Source organism: Scomber scombrus, chromosome 16 (genome assembly GCF_963691925.1).
Source record: "Scomber scombrus chromosome 16, fScoSco1.1, whole genome shotgun sequence".
NCBI lineage: Eukaryota > Metazoa > Chordata > Actinopteri > Scombriformes > Scombridae > Scomber > Scomber scombrus.
The window spans coordinates 23,532,846-23,550,025 of NC_084985.1; the positions used below are offsets into that span (position 1 = coordinate 23,532,846).

Genomic DNA, 17,180 nt, shown 5'->3' on the forward strand with positions numbered 1-17,180 from the left:
TTAAGATTTATTTTTTTACTCTAAAGTTTTACTACATTTTTTTTTGTTAATCAAAGAGGGACTCTACCCATTGTGTACATCAGGATCATCAGTCTTACGGTCGTTCCTTTGAGGTCCAAAAACTTAAAAGTGCAGTACGTAAATGCTGAAGTACCCATTTGAAATACTTTCTACAGGATCAATCAACCTTGTAAGCATATCCAAAATTGAAAGATGTGTTAAGGATAACATTTATGCCAAAATGTAGCCCATATTTATGCCTCTCATGTATTACACAATATTCTCACATCCAGATCAGTTAGATATTAGAAGACTCTTTGAAGATTGTAGAAATACTTTTAGAACAGCAATAATTGTTGTTAAAGAACTTTCTCGGTTTTCAGAAGATGGGACGTTTACCTTTGTGGCTTAAATGTCTTGAGAGGCACTAACTGGGACTAGTCTAAGTGGTGGATTTCTGGGGGCTCTAGCCCATGGTGTACAGTCACAATCAGACCTACATTTCTCTCATTTGCATCATTGCAACTTAAAGTTACCAGCTTCAAAGTTTCATGGAAATCTGCTGTTCCTAATAATATAGTACACCTTCTTGGGACATGCTTTCAAAGAATAATTCTCCAAACAAATTGCACACACATGATTACATAGGAAGATCCGTAGCAATTTGGTTTGCCCTAAAGCAACTTTTAAACTCGATTAAAAAACTCCACATAAAGAGATATCATTCAAAGCTGTAGTGGAAGTCCCGTTCTGCCGCATTTGTGCTGCTTTATCTTCCTGATATTTAGGTGTGAAATCCTGCTCATCAGTGTCATGGGAGATAATGAGACCATGTGTGATCTTATTACCTTCCAGCACAGACAGTTTCATGCGGTAATAATTACTCCCACTGGCGGCTTGCTTATTGACGACGCCTGCCCAAAGTATCACTCTGGGACTAATGGTTTCCCTCCTTCGCAAGGCAAACAATGGAATGAACACCGCTTCAATCAACTCTGAGTGATGGATTTAATGACAAAATCATTTTTCTTCCGCTTTATGGCCGAGGAGGGGCGACACATGCAGAATAAGATGGGTCTCCGAGGGGATGTGTTTGTGCAAGAGCTGAGCTGTAAACAAGAGCGTGGCTTTTATTTGCTGTGATTTCATTGCATTTGATGATAAGTGAATGTGACCAACCAATTGCTGTTAACTTGCAGCAAATGAAATGCATTACTATGTGTGAGCATGACTCCCTCATCAGTTTTCTGCCACAGAGTGATGTCTTTAGGGTCGGGGTGGAAAAATGAGCTCTATTGATTTCAGGGAGGCAAGAAAGAAGTGAAAAAAGCAAGGAGAGGGACTCCAACTAGCCTCAGTTGGATCATGAGTTCAACATGCAGTGACAAATGGATGGTGGAATGAGAAAGAACACCCTGAAATCAAATTGAGTATGGATTGTTGTGGCCTGGATTTATAGCTCTGGGGTATCCCAAACCTGGAAGTCATAAATTGATGCAGTTGAAATGGGGCGTCAATTGGGGATTGCTGCTATGATTCGTTTACTGCGCGTGTCACCGATGAACAATACAAATTGCGAGTCATTGTTGTCCCACTACAGGGCTCGTTAATAGAATATACACAGACAGAAGTTAAAGGCTGTGACAAATCTGCCTCTGTGGACTGTGAGGCTTGGGGAGGCTGGAAAGAACCACATATCTGCACATAAGCACCAGCACTGCTCAGAGACACTGACAGAGTGACAACCAATACATCGCTCTGTAGGTAGGCTATACTGGGTCTCTGTTGGTCTTTTAGGACAAATCAAGCAACAGATGGTCAGTGTCTGATATGGATGTGATGCAGTTTGGGAAATTAGTCGGAATTGATCAAGACTCCACTGGCTGTTTGTGGAAGACATCCATTGTTGTCCAAATACTATTTAAAACGCATCAGTGAGCCACACTGTAGCACTGGGTGACATGTTCCTTCATTAATGAACACAGGCAATAACCTGCTGCTCTAGGTTCTTTCTAAAGCTTTCACAGCCCACCAAGACTTTCTTTTTTGTGTTTGGACTCATAGTTTAGTTCCTGTTTTATTTTGAAAAAATGTCCCTGTGTTTTGCCACCTTGGTTAATTACCTCATGTTTTCACCTGTGTCTTAATTCAACTCACTTGTGTCCAGCTTGTAATTATCCCGTGTGTTTAACTTCTGTTTTCAGTTCCGTCTTTGTCGAGTCGTCTTGACTGTTCTGTTCAGCCTCTGTTTCAGCTCCTTTTGATTATTTTTTCCTTGCACATCCTGAATAAAGACCCTTTTTTCGTCAGTTCTGCTTTTGTTCTCAACTGCTCCACTCTCTATTGTGACAAACGCACTAAATGTGTATTAGTCCTCAGCTGAAAATAGTCCCCAACAAATCCATCATTTGCTCCTATCAAAGTTATGTATGTTAACAACTACAGTGCCCAGGTGCTTTGGAAAAATGCCTTTTTTTTTTTTTTTAAAGAAAGAGGCGAGTTATGACGTCACGTTATATTAACTAGCCTCTTTAACTCAATGCAATGTCTCTGTCAGCAGTTCTTTTATCTACCCTTCTGGGGGGAAATTGAAGCAAATTCCCTCTGATGTTTACTCAAAATGCTTTAAGGCTTTTGAGAAATCTGTTAATACAGAATTATTCAATAAGGGATATTATATAATGACCACCATTATTTAAACATATGGAGTAAACACATGACACTGTTGAGAAAGGCCTTGTTCACAGTCTTGATATACAACTTTACAAATCAATGAGATTTCAAATGAGATTGTCCTAACTTTGGAACAGAGTCCAAAGATCCAGCTTCATTTTGGCTATGAGCTGTTTTTTCTAACATGTACATATTCAGTTAGAACCAGTTAGTGATTAGTGGTTTAGTGCTTATTGCCACGGTCAGACTGGGGATGTAAAAAATATTTGAGAAACACATGTACTTTTTAAGTGATATTTTGACAATAGAAAAAAGGAAAATATCACCAGCCTCATACATTAAATATTTTTTCAGAAGTTCTTCAACTGGAAAAAACTTCATCCATACATTAATATTCCAACTTTCATACTACAACAAACACTATAATTCTGTATGATTCACAACCTCGGATATTTCTGTAGTTCGTTATTATCATAATCCTGTTGATTATGATAATATATCACTTGCTTCTCAATGCTGCAACATTGGTCGATGCAGCTATTATTATTATTTAAAAACAGCCTTCAGATAACTTTTGTGGTGATTTGACGCTATATTTATAAAATGAATTGAATTGAATTGATAGGACAATGTTAAACCAAAAAACACATCACTAAAATTTAACAGATATTTGAACCAAAATACAGTCAGTGTTCACTGGTCACGCTGAGCAGATAACTGTAAGACTTTCTGGATAATCACAGAATATATATTGTATATCGGTTATGTCTGCCACTAGGTCAAACGTCTCAGGTGACACATAACATTTAATGGATTTTGAGGTTGAGTGAGTTCATCTGGAGGCATCTCGAATGCCTCCAGATGAACGTGGCAGTAAATGGCCTCTGACATTAATCAATAGCTTCTGTGGCTGTACACTCCAAAGTAAAACGTAAAGGAATTTCTGTGATCCATCCATCCATTTTCCATACCACTTATCCTCTATCCTATATTCTCGAGTCGATCTCATCTGACATTAGCCCTGAGGCGAGGTACGACCTGGACAGGCTGCAAGTCAATTACAGGTTTGACATAAAGAAACAGACACGCCCACATTCACACCTACGGGCAATTTAGAGTCGCCAATTAACCTAAACTACATGTTTCTGTACTGTGAGGGAATCATGCAAACTCCACAGAGAAAGACCCCCGCCAGATGGTGGGGTCAAACCTTAAACCTTCTTGCTGTGAGCTGACAGTGCTAACTGCACCACTGTGTCCAATTTCTTTAATAAATCATTACTCATTAATATCATTTGTTGCTCATACATTGCTGATGATTTAGGTTTTTTAATTGCTTATGTCTGGGGGACATTCAACTTGATATAATCAGAAATGCAATGTTTTAGGACTGAAATCATGACCAGATCTAGTGCCTAGAGGCCCTGGAGCAGAAAGTCATGGGGATCTTGATAATTATCGACACTGTCGGAAACCCAGTATGTCCAAAACAAACAAAGTTTTCCCCTCAATAGTAGTGTTATCCAATCAGAATAAAATAAAAGTTGCTTGGGAGACATGAGTTTCATTGCCCAGGGGTCCTGAAGATACTTATGGAGCCTTATCACTACTGTCAAATCCTGTGTTCTCCACATTTAAGAAATCAGCTAAATAACTTTCAATTTAATGAATTTAGGTTATTATACTCCAAAACAAATTCACTCTTTAGCTTATTTGAACGATCAAATTTTGAAATTTTATTGACTGAGCCAAATACATTTTTAATGTTGGTTACAATAGACACTGGTTGTGATGGGGTTTAAACTACACTTTTTTAATATTTAAAAACCAATGCCTGGTCCCTTAGTCTCACAGATCATGTTGCTTGCCGTAATGGGCTCAATTGTAAAGCTGTATCTAACACTGAATCTCTACATGTCAGTGATTAAACCTGAAGATTGAAATGTGATACTATGAAATGAAACACACAATTAAAACTCAAACAGCAAAGAAAATTGTGCAAAAGAAACGTTTTTTTTATTGTAACATCATATGTTATAATAATACTATGCTATATATATTTGTATTTATATTTTTACATAGAACACAAGCTACTAAGGAATACATACAGTACAGTCAGCAACATAGAAAAATATTAGAGTAGTATTGGCACAGATGAAGTAGTATTTACTGTACTTTACATGTTATACATTCAGCAAAATAACTGCAGAATGAAATCAATACATGTTCCTCACAGTGAAGTCAAACATTTTTTTTTACATTCATTTAAACACATGAAGGATGTTCCAGCAAAGAGCAGACAATGATTACACATATCCTTTCTCACACACACACACACACACACACACACACACACACACACACACACACACACACACACACACACACACATACACAAACACACACACACACACACACACACACACACACATACACGCATGACAGAAAGCTGCCGTTGGGCCTTTGAAACATATTCACGCACATATGACACACCTTCCTCCAATCTCTCCACACACACACAGACACACACACACACGCGCTACACAGGGACAGGACGCTCAGTAAAGGGCAATCAAATACAAAAAGGTTCAAGTCAGCTAGTTTTGAAGGTTGACAGCACTTGCAAGGATCTATTGGATTTATGGATCACCTTTAAAATCGCTCTCAGTTATGACAGCAGCATAAATGTACACCTAACACTCTCAGAGACATATTTAGTTAAAACACTCTACACTTATGGAGTTGAGCATAATGTAAAATACATTTCTTTCTGATCTCATACCACACGTTCATGTGAGGACACCCATCCTATGAAACCATTTCAAACCTGTATTTGCCCTTGAAGGGGCCACGCTCAATAACACAAACACTTTTCCCCCACATTGATTCTCACTGACCGTTTCGGGTAAACACACATGGCCTTAAACACACATGGTGAGGAAAAGCAAACAAGCTAAAACCTCATCCGTGTGTGTGTATGTGTTGGGAGGTGGGAGGAGGCGGGTGGATGTTGGGAAATGATGCATGATGCATGGCAGCTCGTACAGATTGCTTACACAGCTTTGCGTAGTGGCTTTCGGAGAACGATCTCTGCGTCCTGAAGGAGCCCATTTGATTAGAGTCAATCACGGTGACACTCTGCTTACCGCGCTTCCACACAGAAAAAAGAGCACTTTGCACTGCCATCGTTTGTACCGGGAGACAGCGCACTTGAAGACGATACAATGCTTGAATGGCCAAGACGGACAGCCGAGGTCGTTTTTTTTACAACGAGTGCGGGACACGACCTTCAGATCTAAAGAAGCTGCGCATGTATAAACAGCAACAACAACAAAAACACAGGAGAAACAAAAAAAATGATATTGTAAAGCTAGTGGAGGTTGATTCAAGGTTTTCAATAAAGTGCACTTGCTATCAAACCAGTGCAAAGGTTGAATATAACTCTCTGTATGTACATAACTACATATGCAGCAGATGCATAAACCACCGTTGCATACGAGACATCTATGATAACAGTTCTCTATATGTCAAAATGTAAACATCGTTTGATGGACAGCACAGCGGGCGAGGAAACAGTCCTGGCCATTATGCTGGAAAACAACAACTCTCGTGTCACGCTTGAATGTGACATCGAAGTTTGTGGAAAAAGAATAAAAATCATTTGTACAATACAGATCTGAATTCGCTGATGAGATGTTCATAATATGGCAACGTGACATGTTGAAGAACGCGAGACGGCGTCTGCTACGACGGTGATTCCCTGCTATCATCATGCATCATACTGAGCTTGGTTTATAGAAAGTGACATTGTGTTAAGGAGAATCTTGGCAGTTGGGTCCATATTATTCCATTTTTCCAAAAGCAACAATGACACCCTGATTCACCCTGAAGGTGTTAGCGCCATTTGAAAAAATGAGTTCCATAGTGGCTTTTGAAATCTACCCTTGTGTAGATGACTTTAATCTACAATTTAAAACAGTTCATTAAGAGCATGACGGTCATTAGACCATAAGATTGCACTGAATGTGGATAATGTGTTTTCTTTTTCTCATTATACATAGCGTATATTTGCTGTTGATTATATCAGTAAGCCTGCTTGGTGCCTGTCACATGATTCAAGGAGCAAACTGGGATAAAGTCATACACATTCATTGTATTATAGCGGTAGTTATAATTCTAAACATTTTTTCTTCAGTGTTAGAATGTTTATCAAAAATAATTGACCATTTGCTAAACCCCTCCCCAGAATAGCGATTGTCCAATTATAGCATAGGAACCGTAACCTGTCAAGCTTTCGATTTCTGCACATGAAGCCGTGTCCACGGGGTTGTTGTAACAGGGATACTCTTAGTTAGGGAAGCCTTTTAGAAACACAACTAACTAGAACACTACCTACCAAACGTGGTAACCAAACATTATTTCTAAGTTCAAGGAGCACATCATCAACTAATTACATTCATTTTGTGGGTTCAAATGTTACATTAAAACAAGTGTTGGCCCTGGAGCTTGGATTAACATTAGCACCTCTGTCCTGCTACTGTATGTAGTTTATACTTCACCAACACCAGCCATCATAACACAGAATAGCTTTACATTTGTCGAACAGATTAAAGCTACACATTAGTCCTCATACTGAAAGCCCTATCTCTGTGTAACGTTACCATCTCTAACACCAAGAGTAATAATAATAATAACATAGTATTAGTACTGCTTGAAATTCAAATAAGTATGTAAGTAGACAGAAAATGATATAGGACGGAGGTAAACATCTGCAATACAAGAACAATGCTGTTTCTTTAGTCCCATGTCTACTATGGATCATCATCCAGTAGAGTATTGATGCTGACTGGGATATCTAGCTTTAAGCTCTGTCTTTTTGCACAATATCATGTATGTAGCCACCAATACTATATTTAAGACATCTTTAGAGGATCTTCATTTTGAACAAGTCAAGAAACAAGTCAGAAACATTAAAAAGTCTGCTGGAGCATGAAGCTAACGTTGGCTTAATTAGCTGGCTACCTCATCATATCTGCTACTTGTAATTTCAGGCGGAAAACTCTATGGTTGCTGGCTAGAAATAGGAGGCCTCTATCTGGCTACCTCTATCTGAAATCAAAGACACAAAAATGACTACATCTGCCATCATTATGATTGTAAATTGCATATGTGGTGTGCAAAGCTAGAAAGCTTGACAAGAATAAGAACAGTAGCTAAGGAGGGGTCAGCGAATTTTTACTTCATTGAATTCAGTCAATCAACCTTTCAATGAATCAGTGCAAACAATCATCTACATGGCTACACAGCTGGTAGAGCCATTAGGTTTCCAAGATACTGTACTGCTCATTTACACTGTAGCACAGCCCAGCTCAGTCAGATTGACCTGATGTACAGGGAAACGTGAAGAAATGTAATTCGATATGCAGTATACTAAATCATAGGCTACATGGGGTAACACTTCCACCTGCATTGTATACCTTATAAACACTGATTTTCATTTGATGGATTTGATGATAGCAACACAAAAAAGGATTACATTTAGATGGACTAGTTACAATATAGATACACAAGCAGATAAAAAATAAATAATTTAAACAATATATTCATTTTTGTATAAAGGAACATCTATGTTTTGTACAACAAAATACTTATTGTACAATCAAGGGGATAAATGCTGCGCATCTATTGCCTCGGTCCTAAGAACAGTTCAAGACTATCATCAGTGAGATCCTTAAAGAAGAATTCAGTCAACCAGTGATCCTGAAGGCTCCAAACCAACTCTGAAGGTAAAGTAGTTAAATGCTTTAGACCACAATTAGCATCTGTTAGTGTTCTGGCTGAAAGGTTATTCATAAGGCCAACAAAACATCTGCAATCTACAGATGTCAGATGTTTTGTTTTGCATACACGCCAAACTCAGACCTTTGAGTTAGCAATTTAAACAGTCACAATACACTGATCTTTCATAACGGCTGCTAACAATCCTAACAAATTGGATATACAGGTCTTGCCTCTTGGATGCAAGGGTTTATATACATTACATATACTGTACATAGTGATGGTAAGGACCTTATCTTCCAAATCAGCTCCATTAGCCACCAACACAGTGTGTCCAGTTGGCGTGCAATACTAGCACCTTTTCATTTGAAGTAGTTGAGCCCTGCCACTAAGAAGAACTTCTCTAGGAAAAGCTCAGAGTCCAAAACAGCGATGTGGGCAGCCCGGCCGATCAAGGTGTTAGCTGTGTTGGGCAGAGCGTGGAACACATTCTGGCGGATTAGCCGGCAATCTTTAGCCTCCACAAGTGGTTGCAGGAGGTTGTTGATCATCTCAGTGTATACTGGGCCTTTAGTTAAAAAAAAAGAGAGGTTATGGTGATTGTGGTGATACTACATTCATGACCAGACACATTTTAGGAGAGCATTGTGCCACGGTTATCTCAACAGCCAGTTGAATTATATTTATTTCGCATAGCTGATGGTATAAAACTGTCCCATGTGGTGCATTTGCACTCAAACCATAATGGAATGACATCAGCTTCATAATGCTTAAAGGATGTGATGAGCATATGGTCACATGCCATGTCTAGATCAAAGCGGTGGACCGACGTGCATATTCTCATCACTGAATGACCAATAAACTAAAGGGACATCATTTGTATGAGTTTCGATGTTGAGTCTCAGTGTCTTATAATGAACCTTACCAAGAACAAAGTTATGGTGGAGACACTGAACCTTAGATTTAAAAGAAAACAATCAAGAAAACTGTCAAAGCATGAGGAAAGGTGTTATTAGTGATGACAATATGATTATCTAGATCAGTGTCAGCACAGTTAATTGAGGTGTGATCGGTCCAAACTGAATATAACAATCAAACTGAATCGTCATTTCATTTCGTTCATTCACTCAGGTTGATTTGTTTATGACTGCCATTTTCTTGTTGGGAGAGGTGTTATTTTGTCAAAACCATCAGACCTCAGCAAATGACACATCTGTCCCGACAACATAATTTTCACATATCAGAGAGGCTGAGGTAGTGATTGCTAGAAGTTACCTTAATGTTTTTTTCACTTTGATAGAGAAAATATTTTAATTAAAGACTTGTTATTCTTCTTTTAAAAGTTACATAGTCTCGCTTTAAATGAGCCCAATCAATTCAACACAATGATGTTTACAGACTTTACATTGGCAAAAGGAAAAAAAGAGCTGTAGTATGGATATCTGGATCAATACTCTGCATACTCATACTCATACTGCATACTTCGCTACTGATACATAAGGTATCAGTAACGAAAAGAAACGAAAAGAAAAGGTAGGATTGGTCCATCCTTTTTTTTTTTATTAAATGTTGAAGACATTGTCAATACATTTTTATAAACCCACACATTAAAACACAAACAAGAGAATCCAAGATAAGAATCATAAATGCACGTCTAACCTGTGGTTCTGTCTTTGAGAGCAGTTTTGCACATCTCTATTCTGGCAGAGTGAAAAGGAACATAACGGTCCTGCGGAGACGCCACCAACACCACATTCTTGAAGAACTGGAGCCCTAAAAGGACACAAAACAAACGAGTAAATGACTGCAGATTGTCTGTGTGTGTGTGTGTGTGTGTCTGTGTAAGAGAGAGGTAGTGAGAGAGGAAGACAGCAAAAGAGTGAATTGGTTGTTAAACGCAAAGTACAATCACAAAGTACAATGACAGGCTTGATACGATAAAACTGTGATTTTTCTCTAGTCTCCTGTCAGTGTGCTTTTAAGAGAGTGCACTGGTGGGTTTCCAATGACAGGGTTTGGATCATTTTGTCAGCCTGCCACAGCTCTGGAGGGGGGAAAAAAGCATTTTCAGGCTTATCTTCTTCAAGCCTGTGTGACAAACGACTGCTTTGTTCCACTCCCACAGTGGGGAGGCCTCTCACAGGCCTCTCACAGCTCACTGGCAGGGGTTTGAGTGTTAGTGAGCTGACATACAGAAATTTGACAAAAAAAAAAAGAAAAAGATGACAACATTTTCATGAATATTTGAATAGACTGTCTTCAAGTAATAGTCTGTAAAGTGAGGCAGTCAATATATCTATATTTAAAAATGTGGTCGCTTTCAAACCGTACCTGGTTTCTGACTCAGGAGATAGAGGAATGTTTTCCGCGGATCAACATGATCTCTGAAGGTGAGCTGCAGCAAGGATCCCGATTTCTTCAGCTTTTGCATTAACCACAAACCTGACAGACACACATACACAATCAGGCACTTGCTTTTTGAAAAGCCAGCACAGAAGCGGCGGAGTATGGATGATATTCTTAGATAAAAGACTAGATGCTGCAGCAGAAAACATCGAGATGTAGCGTACATTGTAAATACAGCACATCTGCAGTGTATGTGGTTTTTTTCTGTCCCAGAGCTGAGCGGATGGCCTCACCTGTGCTGACCAATGTGCTGTTGTTGTACAGCGTTCCCAAGTGTGGGCCTGACAGCGAGAGGAAAGTGTGCAGTTTGGGCAAATAGCAGCGGAAGCGAGGCCTCGTCAGCACCGAGCGGATGATGATGTTCCCTAGGGAGTGTCCAATGAAGCTGTTGGCCGAAGACAAACAACTTTCAGAGATATAAACTTACAACTTGAGTGGGCGGCTTGAAAAACAGTTCCTCCAACGCTGCTGACCTGCGACACCGTCAGCAGCGTCGGAGGAACGGGTACAGACAGAAGCTATTTGTGGATTCATGCTACTGCACTGGTGATTACAGAATATTCATTAACTTGTTAAATGTATGAATGTTCTTAATAACGATGACAACTTAATGATACAAACACAGAGGGCATACTATAAGAAATAATAATTTCCCAGCAGTGGAAAATACTATGTCTATCACTCAGTTTAATTACTGTACTGTTACTGCTCATCGTCATGTCTGCTTCTCATTTGTCTCTTAAAAAAACACTAAATATAGAGGTAATGTGGAATGAACAGATGCGGTTGTGGCAGTCCATTGCTTTTGTCTTTGATACTTTCTCTCAAGAGAATATCCGACAATAAAGAAAGTTAACAAAGTTGAGTAGAAACTCTTACAAAAAAATAAATTGGCACATTGAGGGCAATTAAGTGGGAAGATGAATAGCTTAATTTGATAGGAACTAGGCAACCCACTGCTGCATAAAGGAGTACAGTCCATCAAGTGAAAGTCAGAAACTTATTGGCACTGTATGATAAGAGCTTTTCATCCATTTTGTGTCCTTATCCATTTGGAGTTTGTATACTCTATATATTATCATGAGGAGTGATTCTCAGAAGTTAAAACATGCAGACTGAGCCCAAGTATCAATTTACAGCCTCTGCTGCCATCTGCTGACCAAAGGACATACTGCTTAAGTAGATGATTGCCCCTCTTCTGACTTGCCTCAACTAATCAATCAAAATCAGTCAAAGGGAGAGTTGTCAGTATTGTGCATTGTGTTACGCAGTATGAAACTTGAGCAACTGACCTTATCCTCCGTATGGTGAGATTGTACAGCTGGATATGCTGAATGATCTCATCCAGCAACCTATCTGTCATGGTGTCAAAATCTGCAAATGTGTCAATCTGCAGAAAAACAGCAAAGAAAAGCACAGCTGTCAATGTTCTACAAATGTACTGTCTGTGTTATCTGTTATTTGCCGCAACTGCTGCCATCTAGAGATCTACCTGGTTTCTTTCAGACATAAGGAAGTCGAGCCTCGATCCTGGAAGTCCTAACTCAATAAAGGTCTTCACCAGCCGAAGGTCTGCGCTGTTTCCTGGAAGCAAAGAGGAAATTACAAATGCAGTTTCTGCTTCAGCTCTCAGTGACGGTGCCCATTAATCATTTAAGCGATACCTGGAATATGTGTTAAGAAATTAGTTTTGGCAGACTACATAGTGGAACATGATATTTGAAGTTTGCAGGACATACTCTCAGAGACTACATCACATTTACAATGCTAATAGGACACAGAAATCCCCCCCTAAAAAAAGGATGTGTATGTGTCATTTTTGGAACTGTACAGTAGAAAACAAGACATTCAGCTGTATGCACACTCACCGTCAAGCCCGTGGACACACACCACGAGGTGTATGCCGTCATCAAACTCCTCATCGTCCTCCTCAGGGGGGAAGTAGGGCAGATCTGAGGCCAGGAGAGGAAGGTCGCTGTACAAGCTGGCCTGAAAGCTCAACTCTTTGAACAGCTCCTCTTTTGCTTTGAAGAAACTAGGAGAAAATAGGAATGACATTCAGAAAAGAACAAGGGGGATTATATTTTGTGTGTTAGCAATAAATTGAAAAGTTTCCAGCAATGTGCACCGACAAGCAAATGATGCACAACTTTAGTTACATATACATAAGTAAAATGCTGAGCTAAGATTTCATTTTACAGGAAAAACTTAGTGAGAAAAGTGCATCTCTTAAAGTTTCATCAGTATTCTCCCTTTGGTCCAAGCCATAATAGAAAACCTGTCTTGCATTTTCCTATTTGATTAATTTCAGTCCACACTTCCAAGGAAACCAAGCCTTATAAACAAAAGTCTCAAAGTCCTCTAAGTTGTATTACCCTGTCATCCCGCTAGGTTAGATTTAAGTGGTGGAGGAGTCAAAACAAATCGGATTCCAGTTCCTGTACTCTCAGCTAATATTGATGGATTTGTCTGAACCCTTTGATCTGATTTAATACACTCAGGAGGCATTTCACCTAGTCTTGACTTTCCTTGCTTCAAATTTGCCCTCACCTTAGTTAGTTATGCAAGGTTTTCAATAACTGCAAGCTACTGCACCAGATGTCAACAGCCTTCCCCATATACCCATTTAACCTTGTGTTTTAGCCTTGTTTCCTGTAGGTAGTGTGGATTATAATCTCACCCCAGCAAAGTTTTCCTTGAAGAGCACCTGTATTTTCAGGAACATATTTCACCCAAGTCAGAGAGACATTCTTCTCACCTGCCTGAACATAAATAACTATCACATTTAAACATGGTTGAATGCATTAAATCCAACAGAAAAGCATCCCGTTTTGCAGTCAAAGATCTCAAAGTGTTGATATATATTTCAAATTGCTAAAAGGAAAAAATAGTCCTTATAAATACATCAGAAATGCTCCGTTAGCCTCCTCTGAGTATCAGGTAGATGTCTTTCAATGTGTATTTTTGCACAAAATGTGGGTTTTTGCCCCCATCACTTACACTTAAAGTGCATTTGAGAGGGATCTTTTAAAGGCCAGTGTGAATAGGAGGAATGATTACAGTGAGGAAAACCTCTTTTACTGTTCAGACTTGAAAAATTGTGGACCTATCTTTTAAGACAACAGCAGGGAGCGTTTTCTTGAGAGTGGTATTAAAAAGCAAGAAAGCTAATGTATGTCACTGCGCCTCTTTTTGTGCTGTATCACCAACAACACAATGGTCACGCTATTAATAATGCAATAATCTTTAAAATTAAATGATTTGATTTGCTATATGCAAATATCTGTTTTCGTAGACAGAGAAACAATGGTATGCTGTCTGGTACATGCAAAAACAAATGTCATTTAAGCACATTTGAGTTTAAAGAACATTTACAGCACATTTTGGTCTTATACTGACACTAATTTAAGCAAAAACATGGGCTCACTTCAGCATTCGCTCATTGGTTTCGTCATCCATGCTCAGGGGATTGAGTGAAGATGAGGAGATGATACCAAAAGAGCCCAGGGGCTGATGGGTAATAGGTGAGGTAGCCTGGCGAGCGGATATTCCACTGATGGACGGAGAGTCTCTCAGAGCAGAAGAAAACGGCAGACAGGTCGGGGCACAGGACACTGACATGTTCACCACCTCCACCATCTTCTTATTCATGAAGGCCAAGCCCGAGTTGGGGATCTTAGAGGGCTTTGTCTGGCAATCTAACGGTTCTTTCTCACTAGCTGATATCCCATTGTGGTCAACAGATGACGCAACATCATTGGTTATCAGCCCTATGAGGTCACTCGGCCTCTGTGTGGTGGTACTACTGTTTGGGTAGTCACTGGAGTGTCTTGAAGAGTCAGGCTCGAAAGGAGTTTGGGAGGGATCCAAACCTTCCTTGTCCTTAATGCCAATCAGTTCAGTCTGATGGAAACTCTCATCTCCTCTGTTAACTACCTCCTGATTCGCTGCAGGTTTATGCACACATGGCTTGTTTCCACAGCTGCAGGGCGCTGCTTCGGATTCAACAAGATGCACATCCTCCACTGAGGCGCTTACTCCACTGATGTCTGTTTGATGGTTGATATTCTCCCTCTGGCTGCTAATAACAGTACTTTCCTTCACATGAGGGCCCTCTACAGACTCTTGTAAAAGCAACACTTCAGAGACGCCACCTAACACTGACTTGATTCTGTATGTCTCTGACAGGTACTGTGGAGGGTTTGACTTTTCAGAGCTGATATTTTCCTTAAGACTGCTAAGATTTGTTGTTGAACTCATGTCTAATAGTGATGATTCAGATTGTTCTGAATCTAGGTTGCTTTTCATAGAAGAGCAGCTGATTCTACATGAATTCTGGTGTTGCGCTAAGCTTTTACTATCTACTTCCTGGTTTAGTGGCACATGGTCCTCCTCAGTGTCTTCTGGGCTACTTATCTGTGGTGCAGAGACAGACTTGGTCAGTTTGCTGAGCTGCCTCTGCTGCTGGTCCTCCTCGTAGGGCAGCGAGCTAATAGAGGTTAGTGAGGCCTGTATGCCTCCACTTGGAAGGCTGCCGTTGCTTTCCATCTGCAGGCCTTCCAGAGAGCTGCGGTGGACCGGGTGCCGACGCACTATTTGCTGCGGGATCTCCCGTTCACTTGAGAAGTCTAGAGGGGGTCGTCCTTGCAGTGCAGTCTCCACAGGCCATGCCACCGAGCTGGGCTCACTCTCGATACCTGAGTCAGAAATAACTGAGGACGAGCGCTTCATGATCTTGGAGCCAACCAGGCCTCCTCGGTGAGTAATCTCTTTTCTGAGATCCCCAGGAAAATAAGGTAGAACTGGATGGGCATAGGTAGGGGGAAGGCTGATGAGAGGGACATCTTCACTCTCATCATCCATGGAGTGATGTAATGGCATGGCAATATCAGACTCTTCTTCATTGTTCTCATTCTCTCTGGCATTGCTGTCATTTGTGGCATCACAAAGTTGGATGTTATCTTCTGTTAGACGATGAGCAGGAGACTCATCACTGCTGTTGTTAGAGTCAATGAGGGGGTTATGGTTTGAGGAGGGAACCATGACTGCGTCTCCTCTATAAGAGTCAACATCAGAATGTTTAACTGAAATGTACCCCAGATCTGAACTACAGCTCTCCTCAACTGGGGCTTGTTTTTCCTTTGGTTCCACCAAACCTTCTGCATCTACTAGAGAGTGCTCAGTGCTTTCCTCACTTGGAATGATTTCCTGGGTACCTCCAATGCTGGCACTGGTCTTACTCTGCTCTGCTATGAGTGACACATATGTGGGCAGGTCCATGCAATCATCACTCTCCAAGGGGTCCTGGGGTATTGCTGGTGATCTGGCTCCCTGGCCGCTCTCAAGAATCCTGTTGGCGGGAGTGACAGCAGGATCTTGGCTGGTCTGCTCATCAGCGGTTGCAAGGATTGGCACATGTGATACCCACTCTGGAAAGACAAAGACATTACAGTCTAAAACAGAAAAAATAATATCTCAAAACATTTTTAAGATCCATATTTTCTATACCTGTTTGAGGAGACTCCACATATCTGTCCTCAAAAATGATCGGCAGACTGTTCCAGTCTCCATCAATGTCCAGGCACTCAACAGGTAAAGGAGGCATCTTGGTCAGGTAGTCTGAGCTCCGGACTTCTGCAGCTACCTGGCCATGTCTGTTGATTCTAATACAACATATAACAATTATTAGAATGATATCATTAATAAGACATGTCTCTTTATTCATTAAATTAATTCTTCTTTTTCTGATAGGTTGATACTTACAGTTCCTCTTGAAAAGTCAGAGATATCTCTTTGGGGTGCTCGGTGAAGAAGTATGCTTCTGAAAACCTCCTGACCTGGTGTTTGCAGAAACACACAAAACAATTATCACCTTGGTTGAGGCGCAATGTGATCTTTAATGGCTATACAACAGTCAGTCTCAAACAATGCAATTCAACACAAAGAAGAGAGAGATTCAAATCTTTTCCTCCAATCTCACACAAGCTTGACCTGAAGCTTTGTCCTTCTCTAGCTCCAATTAGAAAAAGCGTCATCCTCGAAACCCAGCCACTGTGACAGGCATATCACCGGGAACACGATTCCTGGTGTATATTCAACTCACAATAATTACAGAATAAGTGTTAATTGAAATCCTAACTCCACCGGTGGGTGGAGGCATGACAGTATCCCCCTGAGGTAATCTAATACCAAAGCAAACATGTTCATTATTTTCAGAACACTGAGACGAAACTGTCGCATAAGAGAGCCTTGAGAGCTACTCCACTGTGAAGTACATTGAGAATGGTTTCATACTCATATTAAACAGCCCAGTGATTAGATAG

The 17,180-nt window shown here is 40.3% G+C and overlaps 1 protein-coding gene across 1 annotated transcript in view; it reads right to left on the reverse strand.

Moving 5' to 3' along the window:
• Positions 1–8,813: 8,813 nt before the first annotated feature.
• The window catches only part of fam135b (family with sequence similarity 135 member B), a 35,961-nt gene continuing 27,594 nt past the window's right edge, over positions 8,814–17,180 (reverse strand). The window contains exons 10-19 of the mRNA XM_062435945.1: positions 16,621–16,694; positions 16,366–16,520; positions 14,285–16,286; positions 12,726–12,892; positions 12,350–12,441; positions 12,150–12,247; positions 11,091–11,242; positions 10,783–10,893; positions 10,111–10,224; positions 8,814–9,019 (exon numbers count right to left, since the gene is read on the reverse strand). Of these exons, the coding sequence (XP_062291929.1) occupies positions 8,814–9,019; positions 10,111–10,224; positions 10,783–10,893; positions 11,091–11,242; positions 12,150–12,247; positions 12,350–12,441; positions 12,726–12,892; positions 14,285–16,286; positions 16,366–16,520; positions 16,621–16,694 (3,171 nt within the window). The remainder of the gene's footprint in view (positions 9,020–10,110; positions 10,225–10,782; positions 10,894–11,090; positions 11,243–12,149; positions 12,248–12,349; positions 12,442–12,725; positions 12,893–14,284; positions 16,287–16,365; positions 16,521–16,620; positions 16,695–17,180) is intronic.